Below are 12154 nucleotides of genomic sequence, written 5' to 3'. Positions count from 1 at the left end.
AACAAGACCTGACCGTTCCAGATTTTCCTCATGATCAGCAAACTGCCTCACTAGCTATAAACATGTTCTCTGTAATATATTATTCCTCTGTGAAGTTATCAACAAGCCTCGAAATCACATTGATGTGTCCGGGGATTAAAGAATATGATCTGCCAGCAGGTGGATGTCTGGTATAAAAGTAGATACTGTGCTTAATGTGGAAGAATTTCCATCAACCCCCACAAGGACTATAGGACTGTGCGGACATACATTAGATATTGGTGAAATATCAATCTGTACTGGAGCTCATTTATTGCAGGCCCCAGGCCCAAACCATGTCACCGGCTTGTACACATAGAATTTTAACTCTGCTAATGTCTTACCTTTTTCTGTTTACGGCTTCTCTTTTCTTTTTTTCATTGATCTGCAATCTTTTTATAGTGTTTATGTATAATTTAAAGGGATTGTCCATATAATTTAAATACTACTGAAATGCCTCCAACTGCTTTAAAAAAGTAAAAACATATATCTATCACCCCCCCCACTTCCCTCTTCACTGATCCCTCGCAAGTCCCATTCTGAGACTCCCCCTGTCCCTGCTGGTCTGTGCTTTTGGGTCTCGTTCCGAGACATGCAGGAAGTTACTGGAGCTTCCTGATCTGCCAGTTCCTTGGATTAGTTGGGTCCTCATTGAGGCCAGTGATTGTCTGAACGAGCAGCTATGTTTTTTTGTCTGGTGTGAGGATGGGACCAGGAAGCTCAGATTAGTGGTGACTGGATGATCTCCTGGGGTCTTCAGAAAATTCAGGGAACTACCCTTAGAGTCCACACAAAATCCCTTTTAGGGATCATCTCAGAAATATATTTATCACGTATGGACTGGATAGTCCCATAGAGGGGCATGCTCACTCACTGCTTCCGTCAGTCCTCACTGCAGTTGTCTCCTGACAATGTCCGTAGGCTGTGCTCACGTTGGGTCGAGACATTGGGGCAGCTTGTTAATATAAATATATGGAAGGCTATGTGCACTGTGCATCTTCCACAACTTTTTCTCCGTGGGGTTAGTAAACAATTTTTCTTTTTAGATATTCAACTTTCTTTTATCAGTTTTATAGGAAGCAAACAACCCTGCCCCTGTATTCATGTGAAATTGGTGTGAAGGGGGCTGGAAGAACTGGGATTATATAGGTGATATTGTATGAAAGATCATGTTGTTTTTTACACGAGAGGAGATTAATTCTTGAAGGGGTTTTTCTGAGATATTGTGTCATTCTCTCAAGACTCAATGGCTTATCCATTCATACTTAAACATCTGTCATTGCAGCTTGGCGCCGCCGTTCCGCTAACGATCTAAGACTAACATCCTCCATAATTCAAAGCTACTTCTACCATCTCCAAGACTTCTCTCGTGCTGCGCCAGTTCTCTGGAATGCACTACCTCAGATAATCTACTGTAGTTAAGGCCTAATCCTAATCCAGACATCAGTGATTTTTATTAAATGCAAAAAAAAAAAGTGATTTTCACTAGTGATGAGCGAATATACTCGTTACTCGAGAGTTCTCGAGCGTGCTCGGGGGTCCTCCGAGTATTTTTTAGTGCTCGGAGATTTAGTTTTTCTTGCCGCAGCTGAATGATTTACATCTGTTAGCCAGCATAAGTACGTGTGGGGATTCCCTAGCAACTAGGCAACCCTCACATGTACTTATGCTGGCTAACAGATGTAAATCATTCAGCTGCCGCAAGAAAAACTAAATCTCCGAGCACTAAAAAATACTCGGAGGACCCCCGAGCGTGCTCGAGAAATCTTGAGTAAGGCCTCTTTCACACTTCCGTTTTTACAATCTACACAGGATCCGTCAAAATGTTGAAATGACGGATCCTGTGCAGATTGTAAAAAACATGTGCATTGGGCCCGTTTTTCTGTTGGACCTGTTGAGGCTATGTGCACCTATTGTGTATGCGTCTTCGCAGCGGTTTTCTGCTCTGAAAACGCATACACAACAAAACCCAGGTTAAAAATAAGAAAAATTGCAATATTCTTACCTTCCGGCATCACGCGCAGTGTTACCGATGCTCCCGACAGCTGGCGTTCCTGGTGATGCCTTGTGTGCAATGACCTCTGATGACGTTCGATCACGCGAGATCACGACGTCATTGAGTCATTTCGCAATGCATCCATGGGAACCCCAGCTGCCGGGAGCATTGGTAACGCTGCGCGGGACGCCGGAAGGTAAGAATATTGCGAAACTTTTTTTTTTTTTTTTTTTTTTTTTATTATTATTATTTTTAACATTTTATCTTGTTGCTATTGATGCTGCATAGGCAACATCAATAGTAAAAAGAGAGAGCGAGCTAGAGAGAATTTCCCTGACTAGAAATTCCTCCCCGCATGCTCAGTTTCAAAAGATGGAACCCGTCGCTGGATTCCTGTTTTTGACAGTCAATGATGGATCCTGCGCCCATAGGCTTCCATTATAGCCAACGACGGACAGCGCAGGACCCGTCACTGAGTGATTTTCCAACATGCAGAAAAGAAGTTCCTCTGAACGTTGTCTCCGCCCGACGGACAGCGATTTTCCGACAGATCCAGTGCACGACGGATGAAACGGATGGCCATCCGTCACAATCCGTCGCCAATACAAGTCTATGGGAAAAAACAAGATCCTGCAGAAAAATTTGCTGGATCCTGTTTTTCCAAAAATCGACGGATTTCGAGGGGAGCTAAAAGACGGAAGTGTGAAAGAGGCCTAACGGGTATATTCGCTCATCACTAATTTTCACCAGTTTTTTTTTTTTTTCTCTTCAGAATTTCATCAGTTTGGTCAGTGTCTGTTTTTACCATCTGAGTTCAGTTTGATCAATTTTTCTCGGACTCAGGAAAAAAAAAAGTCTGAAGGATTCTCAAGCTTCTCATATTAAACAGTTCAAATGGGATTTGAGTGCTGTTTTTTTTGTTTGTTTGTTTTTTTCTTCACGGACTAATGAGCATTGACAAATTTAATTCAAGGCTGATCAAAATCGGGCATGTCTTTAGGATTTTGTGCTGACCATTCAGTTTGGAAAAAAACATACAGACATATGAACAGCCCTATTAGACTATAAAAGGTACCAGTGCTATCTGCGAAAACTATCGATAACTTGTACGAGAACCTGGATGGTCCCCCCAACTCCCAGTGTCCGCAGTTAGAAGTGTACCCCCAAAAATGCACATGCGTAGACAGACGAATCGCTAATAACTTCTCTCCGTTCTTCCTTTCTGCAAGTTCCGCAGAATCTGGTCTGATCTATTCCCACAGTCTCCATGAACTTAGCAGCACTTTGTATCTAGACATACAGATCTTGGCTGGTCACCGCTTCATACCCTTATGTATTATAAAGGTAGCAGGACAATACTTTTTTTTAATTTATTTTTTGTTATTACCCTTTGCCTTCTATTTCATCATAGATTATATGCTAGAGAGCCGAGGAGGGTAATGTCTGATATGTAGATGTGGTCTCGGGGGGACAAGCCTCCCACGCTTTAGCTGCTTTTTCCTGCCTTGTAGGTTGTATTTAGTGATCCCCTTGAGGTCATTGATTTCCATTTCTCCTCTCCTCCAGGGTTTTGGCTGGTGTGGACAATAATCATAATACTCAGCTGTTGCTGTGTATGCCATCATCGGCGAGCGAAGCACAGGCTGCAAGCACAGCAACGGCAGCACGAGATCAACCTCATAGCTTATCGTGAAGCTCACAGCTACTCTTCTGTGCCATTTTACTTCCGTAAGTAGCTCTCTTTAATATTCCCGTTCATTCTAGCTTTGGAAAAGTCTCCAATGTGCTGATCAAACAAGTGGAGATGAGTGAACGTGCTCATATCAGGTGTTATCTGAGCATGCTCGTGTGCTAACCGAGTGTCTTTGATGTGCTCGAATAATATGTTCGAGTCCCCGCAGCTGTTAGACAGCTGAAACACATGCAGGGATTGCCTAACAGACAGGTAATCCCTGCATGTGTTGCAGCTGTCTAACAGCCACAGAGACTCGAACATATTATTCGAGCACATCGAAGACACTCGGTTAGCACACGAGCATGCTCAAATAACACCTTATCCGAGTACGTTCACTCATCACTAATAACAAACTTTTAGGCTCTTAACTTTTAACCTTGCTTACTGAATTGATCTACCATCTATTGTGTATGACAGCCTCCCGATTTCTTGTCCGACTTTGTATTTGGTGTGGAAAAAGGATCGGGCTGATGTATTTCAGCTTGCTTGATCCTTCTGTTCTTATGTAGCTCACAGAAACACGTCTGGAAGTGGCTGACCCCCTTCTCCCTATTCTGAATACTTATACAGGGATCAGAAAGAATAGTGAGTGACCAGGGGCCCTACCTAATGTGTGCGGTCTGCCTTAGTTGCCCTGCAAAAAAAAAGTGAAAAGGTATCTATAGGTGTTAAAAAATAAATAAATAAAAAATTTAAAAAACCCTTCTGCCTTGTCCTAAGGTCAGGGGGCTGTGAATATATATATATATATATATATATATATATATATATATATATATGTAGTGTGGCACAACGCCCTGCACTTGGCATAATGCTGCGTATCAGTTGTTTCCTGGGGTGACCCTTTAATATCATTGCCATGGTATGCAGTAAACTGGATCAGATTATTTGAACCTTGTTTATTCCCTGTCTAAATGTCATGAGGTGCCCCGTCAGAGGTATGAAGATGTAGTATGCAAAATACTCTAGTTGGTGCAAGTTAGGCATTGGCAGTGAGTTCTGTACAGCAGGATCAATTCAGTGTCAGGTAAAGAGTTGCTCCGGAGTTTATTCTAGAAGTCGTTAGCGGGTCTGAAATGTGGCCGACGGCCCTAATGAGTTACCTCTGCAGGTAAAGCTGACAGAAGTAATTACACATACAAAGTATTGGAGAGGATTCACTGTAAAGAAATATGGGCAATATCAGAAAGTAGCTGTCATTACTGAACTTCTGGTTCTCGGCATTCGTCTGGCCTTGGTTCGTCACTACCGTATTGTTTTGAAAAACTCAACCCAGCATCTGCAGAACCTCTGTGACATGCAGATGTGTCCGTCCTACATTTTTGAAATCTCCCAGGATGTGTCACAAAATGAACAGCTTTGAAATAGGTTTTGTGATACTCGGTCAGGAGATGTTCCTGCTGCATTTGTTTTTGTAGCCGACCAGTGGATGTGATGTGTGCTGCAGCCATTCAGGGTTTGTTTTTGTTTTTTATTTTATTTTTTTTATACCAAAATATTGTATAGTATTAGATTTATGAGATGTTGAAGTCCTTAAAGGGAATCTGTCACCCCATTTTTTGCCTATAAGCTAATGCCACCGCCATCAGGGGCTTATCTACAGCATTCTGTAAGGCCATGTGCACACGTTCAGTATTTTTCGCGTTTTTTTCGCGTTTTTTCGCTATAAAAACGTGATAAAAACGCGAAAAAAACGCTTACATATACCTCCCATTATTTTCAGTGTATTCCGCATTTTTTGTGCAAATGTAGCCTTTTTTTCCGCGAAAAAATCGCATCGCGGAAAAAAAAGCAACATGTTCATTAAAATGCGGAATTGCAGGGGATTCCGCACACCTAGGAGTGCATTGATCTGCTTACTTCCCGCACGGGGCTGTGCCCACGATGCGGGAAGTAAGCAGATTATGTGCGGTTGGTACCCAGGGTGGAGGAGAGGAGACTCTCCTCCACGGACTGGGCACCATATAATTGGTAAAAAAATAAGAATTAAAATAAAAAATAGTCCTATACTCACCCTCTGATGGCCCCCGAAGTGTTCCCGCCTCTGTGCTGCACGCTGGCTTTGGTTCCTGTAGCTGGTGTGCGGTGAAGGACCTTGCCGAATGACGTCACTGTCCTGTGATTGGCCGAGACCGCTCACGTGACCGTGACGTCATGGAAGGCCCTGCGCGCACACATCAGCTATAGGAACGGACGCCGGTGAGGAGATCTGATGTCTGCGGGTGAGTATAAGCATTTTTTTTATTTTTTTTATTATTTTTAAACGTTCTATCTTTTACTATAGATGCTGCAAAAGCAGCATCTATAGTAACAAGTTGGTCACACTTGTCAAACGCTATGTTTGACAAGTGTGACCAACTTGTCAGTCAGTTTTCCAAGCGATGCTACAGATCGCTTGGAAAACTTTAGCATTCTGCAAGCTAATTACGCTTGCAGAATGCTAAAAAAACGCAAAAAAAAAATGCGGATTTCTTGCAGAAAATTTCCGGTTTTCTTTAGGAAATTTCTGCAAGAAATCCGCAACGTGTGCACATACCCTAATGCATTCTGTAATGCTGTAGATAAGCCCCCGATGTAACCTGAAAGATAAGAAAAAGAGGTTAGATTATACTCACCCAGGGGCGGTCCTGCTGTGGTCCGGTTCAATGGGCGTCGCAGATCCGGGTCCGGGGCCTCCCATCTTCATACAATGATGTCCTCTTCCTTGCTTCCTGCCGCGGCTCCAGCTCTGGCGTACTTTATCAGCCCTGTTGCGGGCAGAGCAAAGTAGTGCAGTGCGCAGGCACCTCAACAGGGCTGATAAAGTACACCGGAGCCGCAGCGTGAAGACAAGAAGAGGACGTCATCGTAAGAAGATGGGAGGGACCGGACCGCAACGCCCATCGGATCGGACCGCCCCCCAGGTGAGTATAATCTAACTTGTTTTTCTCATCTTTCAGGTTACATCGGGGGGCTTATCTATAGCATTCCAGAATGCTGTAGATAAGCCCCTGATGGCGGTGGCCTTGGCTTATAGGCAAAAAATGGGGTGACAGATTCCCTTTAAATGAATTATATCAAGGGTAATGGCGGATACACCTGTAAGATCTCCTTTTTCCGCCACTGCGCTAGTTTTTGAATTTGCATCCAAATGGGAAGTAGATACAGGTACGTTGTTAAAGGGAATCTGTTAATATTTTTGTTTTGTAATCTGAGAGCAGCATGATGTAGAGACAGGGACCCTGAGTCCAGTGAATTGTTTTGGGTTTTTTTCTGCTGCTAATCTAGCAGAGCTCAGAATGCTGAGCTGTGTATAACTCTGCCCACACCACTGGCAGTTTTCTGTGTGTACTGTATATTGACAGAAGGCTGCTAATCAGTGCTAGGGGCGTAGTTGGACCAGAAGGCACAAAACATCTAGTCCTGTAGTGATAATCTCCTGCTGATGAAACTTTGTTGTTGTTTTTTTTAAACGGCAAAACAGTCGAGTAACTGACACATAGCTAGAATCGGGGTCTCCCTAAATCACACTGACCTCAGATTTCATAGCAACCTGCTGACAGATTCCCTATAATGACATGCATACAGATATGACACGTTTGGAAACACCTCTTCTAGATGGGTGGTCTTCTAAAAAAACAAACAAACCCTGAAATATGTTTTTAATGGAATTCAATATCCCACACACACAAAATGTGGTTTTGTTTTTGTGTTTTTATTGTAAAGTTGTATATATTGGGAAAATCCCATACTGACCTTGGGTTCTATGTGCTGTGTTAATTTTATTTTTAATGTAATAAATATTTTTACTTTTATTGACCGTGTTTCTTCTTTCTATAGGATTTTTGCCAAATTATCTGCTACCTCCTTATGAAGAAGTGGTCAATAGACCTCCTACCCCCCCGCCACCATACACTGTCCTACACCAGCAATGTGTTGCAGCATGTTCGAGTTCAGGAACCGCCGAGGTTGTCCGAAACCCCCAGAACAGCCAAGCGAGTTCTCCAGCTGCAGCAAGTTGTAGTGGCACAACGAGACCACCCAGCGTTGTGGACTGTGAACCTTCTACGACATGTCTGGAACGAGTAGCAAACAAGCCAAATGGCCACGAATCCAACGATCCTGCCTGTGGTGTAGAGTTGGAGGAGATGGCCGATCAAGTGTCCTTTTTAGACAAGGATTCAAAAGAACTCTTGAAGGACTACAGCTCTGACGGCTTCGATCAGAGCGGTTTCTTTGACGGCAAAGACAAGACGCCAGGGAGACATCGGAGGTTCACTGGTGACTCAGGGATCGAAGTCTGTCTATGCAGTAGAGGCCATCATGATGACTTTAAAGAGCTTGATGGCTTAATTGATGACACAGGGGAAAACTTCTGTGACACTTGCGATTCCTGTGATGCTCGTCCCCACCGAGACGAAGAAGGGATTTTTGATCATTGTGATAGTAATGACCATCCACCGTTGCCACGTCAGCCTTTGAGCTTGCTAAACACAATTAATGAACAGGACTCTCCAAATTCTCATAACAGTAGCAGTTCCCGTGGCTAAAGCCATGTCCTGTAGGACAGAAGCATATTATTAAGTGACTGTTCTGTTCCACCTGGTTGTTTTTTTATTTTGTTTGTTTTTTTCCATTGTTCTGTTCATTTAAAGACTTGGAAATGTTCTACCAAAGCTAAAGTAAGAACACATGCTTTACTGATGCCTTTTTTTTTTATTCATTGGGGCTTTGGTAATGAGAACTTTGGTGATGAGTAGAAGCTGGAGCTTGAAGAATACAGGTGGAGGCTACAGTATGAGAAATGTCTGGATTTTATTGTAATCATATTCGAGAAGAGAAAAAAAATAATCTTCTGGTTTCATTGCTCATAATACAGGAAGACCTCTACACGACGATTCCTCCGTTGGATGGAGAGCAGTAGAGAACGCCCAGATTTGACAATGCACCTGGGCCTTCAGAAATTGGAAAAGTTGTGATTAGAACGGAAGGAAAGATCAGGAGAATGCGCCAGTATTGTGATGAAAGCATGTGAAAAAACAGACGCTGTGGGCACATCAGTGATTTTGTAGCAAGGGATATGCTAGCCCTAATCAAGTTTTCCAAAGAGAGGTGACGCCTCTGTGATGCCGTGGGGTCACATAGAGTACAGACCAAAAGTTTGGACACATCTTCTCATTTAAAGATTTTTCTGTATTTTCATGACTATGAAAATTGTACATTCACACTGAAGGCATGAAAACTATGAATTAACACATGTGGAATTATATACTTAACAAAAAAGTGTTAAACAACTGAAATTGTGTCTTATATTCTAGTTTCTTCAAAGTAGCCACCTTTTGCTTTCATGACTGCTTTGCACACTCTTGACATTCTCTTGATGAGCTTCAAGAGGTAGTCACCGGGAATGGTTTTCACTTCACAGGTGTGCCCTGTCAGGTTTAATAAGTGGGATTTCTTGCCTTATAAATGGGGTTGGGACCATCAGTTGTGTTGTGCAGAAGTCTGGTGGATACACAGCTGATAGTCCTACTGAATAGACTGTTAGAATTTGTATTATGGCAAGAAAAAAGCAGCTAAGTAAAGAAAAACGAGTGGCCATCATTACTTTAAGAAATGAAGGTCAGTCAGTCTGAAAAATTGGGAGAACTTTGAAAGTGTCCCCAAGTGCAGTGGCAAAAACCATCAAGCGCTACAAAGAAACTGGTTCACATGAGGACCGCCCCAGGAAAGGAAGACCAAGAGTCACCCCTGCTTCTGAGGATAAGTTTATCCCAGTCACCAGCCTGAGAAATCGCAGGTTAACAGCCGCTCAGATTAGAAACCAGGTCAATACCACACAGAGTTCTAGCAGCAGACACATCTCTACAACTGTTAAGAGGAGACTTTGTGCAGCAGGCCTTCATGGTAAAATAGTTGCTAGGAAACCACTGCTAAGGACAGGCAACAAGCAGAAGAGACTTGTTTGGGCTAAAGAACACAAGGAATGGACATTAGACCAGTGGAAATCTGTGCTTTGGACTGATGAGTCCAAATTTGAGATCTTTGGTTCCAACCACCGTGTCTTTGTGCAACGCAGAAAAGGTGAACGGATGAACTCTACATGCCTGGTTCCCACCGAGAAGCATGGAGGAGATGGTGTGGGGGTGCTTTGCTGGTGACACTGTTGGGGATTTTTTCAAAATTGAAGGCATACTGAACCAGCATGGCTACCACAGCATCTTGCTGCGGCATGCTATTCCATCCGGTTTGCGTTTAGTTGGACCATCATTTATTTTTCAACAGGACAATGACCCCAAACACACCTCCAGGCTGTGTAAGGGCTATTTGACCAAGAAGGAGAGTGATGGGTGCTACGCCAGATGACCTGGCCTCCAGTCACCAGACCTGAATCCAATCGAGATGGTTTGGGGTGAGCTGGACCAGAGTGAAGGCAAAAGGGCCAACAAGTGCTAAGCATCTCTGGGAACTCCTTCAAGATTGTTGGAAGACCATTCCCGGTGACTACCTCTTGAAGATTATCAAGAGAATAGCAAGAGTGTGCAAAGCAGTCATCAAAACAAAAGGTGGCTACTTTGAAAAACGTAGAATATAAGACATTATTTCTGTTGTTTCACACTTTTTTGTTAAGTATATAATTCCACATGTGTTAATTCATAGTTTTGATGCCTTCAGTGTGAATGTACAATTTTCATAGTCATGACAATACAGACAAATCTTTAAATGAGAAGGTGTGCCCAAACTTTTGGTCTGTACTGTATATGTAGTAGGCTTCACCTCAAGTTGGAAATGTCTTGTAATTGTTGAAGATGGGTCATTTACTAGCCTTAAATATAAGCTTTTCTCTCTTGTTTTCCTACAAAAGCTCCAAGCTTTTGGTTTCCTTGAATGAATTTCATAGTAAAATTAAAAAGCAGCTGGTCTGCTCCGCAGCTACTATGGTCGCTTCTCCTTCCACTCGTGGTGGTCTCTGTAAAGCACATAGATATTTGCATGGTTTAGAAATCCCAATGATGATGCTGATCCAGCACTGATTCTTGGCTGATGATACGCCCCTGAAATAACACCAGTTCCTCCATCCATTGTCCAAGATGAGCACAGCAACTGTTGGATTTTTGTTTTTTTGAGCAGTATTTTTTTCTTATGTTAAAATGATTGCAATTTTTACATTGACCACTAAAGGAAAAAAAAAGTAAAAAAATGTTGTAGTGTGGTCACCATGTGATTATTATGGGAATGCATGCCTATGTGAGTATGTATCCCATGCGGTAAGGGTAAGATGTTACTGCTACATTATACATTTTGTAGATTTTTTTTTTTTTAACATTCCCTTCCATTTCAGAAGAGATGGGAATTTTCTTTAGAAAATGTATTAGAGGGGTCTATAGGCATTAAGATTGTCACCGCTCTACACGTTACTGTTGACTGACACCATTAAGAAGGTTGAATGTTACAATTTGCCTCATGGAAAGTGCAAAGTTTTGTTTTTTTTGTATCTTGAACAATGTCTGCTCTACGCTTAGGGAAAATTTTTTAATTTTACATTATTTTGTAAATGAATGTGCACTTCCGATATTTGCATTAAAATATCTGTGGCAACATGGATCGACATTGACAACTTTCTTGCACTGGATTTCGTTTCATTTTGTTGGACAATAATAATAAAAAAGAAAAAAAAAAAATTTTTTGAGAATAAAATGGTGCTTGTGTTTTTGCGTTGCTTTTGTACTCGCTGGATTATTTGTGCCATGAGAACTGTTGCAAAAGAAATGTTTTTTAATCTTTATAACATAAAAATATACACTTAATGGGTGTCATTCATTTAAAGACATTGCCAATGTTGGGGCATTTTAAAGTGCAAATTAATTTTTAGAAAACATTTAATGTGTCGCCCCTGAAGTTTTGATCAGTGGTGGATCCATTACTAAGGCCAATCCATAGATTCCAATCCACAGGGAATGACAGCAGTAACAGCGTCTCCTGCGATGTCTCTCTAGTGATGCATACGGCAGCCCAATTTCTCCTGTGGTGTACTGTCATGGCTGAAAGTGTTGGCACCCTTTCTCCCAGAAAGTTATTGCAGTTGCCCATGTTTCGTTATACACATTGTTTATTTCCTTTTGTGTGTATTGGAAAAACACAAAAACAAAACTGAGAAAAAGAAAAAAAAAAGCAAAATGGACATAATTTCACACAAAACCCCCCAAAATGGGCCATTAATATTGTTGGTACCTTTACAAATTGTAGGTAAACAACTTTGTTTCAAGCATATGATGTTAGTTCAAACTCACCTGTGGCAAGTAACAGGTATGGGCAATAAGAAAATCACACCTGAAAGAAGATAAAAATGTGAGATGTTGACTATCTTTGTATTGTGTGTCTGTATGTGCCACAGTAAGCACGAAGAACAGAAAGAGAAGAAACAA

The 12154-nt window shown here is 42.0% G+C and overlaps 1 protein-coding gene across 2 annotated transcripts in view; it reads left to right on the top strand.

Annotated features, from left to right (window-relative positions):
- Positions 1-11442, top strand: part of WBP1L (WW domain binding protein 1 like) — a 121163-nt gene extending 109721 nt beyond the window's left edge. Inside the window, exons 3-4 of one of the 2 annotated variants that reach the window (XM_077258657.1) lie at positions 3581-3742; positions 7569-11442. In XM_077258657.1, the coding sequence (XP_077114772.1) occupies positions 3581-3742; positions 7569-8278 (872 nt within the window). In that variant the 3' untranslated portion in view covers positions 8279-11442. The remainder of the gene's footprint in view (positions 1-3580; positions 3743-7568) is intronic. The other variant, XM_077258656.1, reaches the window with a different exon arrangement.
- Positions 11443-12154: the final 712 nt, after the last annotated feature.

The sequence above is a fragment of the Ranitomeya variabilis genome, chromosome 4 (assembly GCF_051348905.1).
Source record: "Ranitomeya variabilis isolate aRanVar5 chromosome 4, aRanVar5.hap1, whole genome shotgun sequence".
NCBI lineage: Eukaryota > Metazoa > Chordata > Amphibia > Anura > Dendrobatidae > Ranitomeya > Ranitomeya variabilis.
This window is presented reverse-complemented; position numbering and strand designations above follow the sequence as displayed.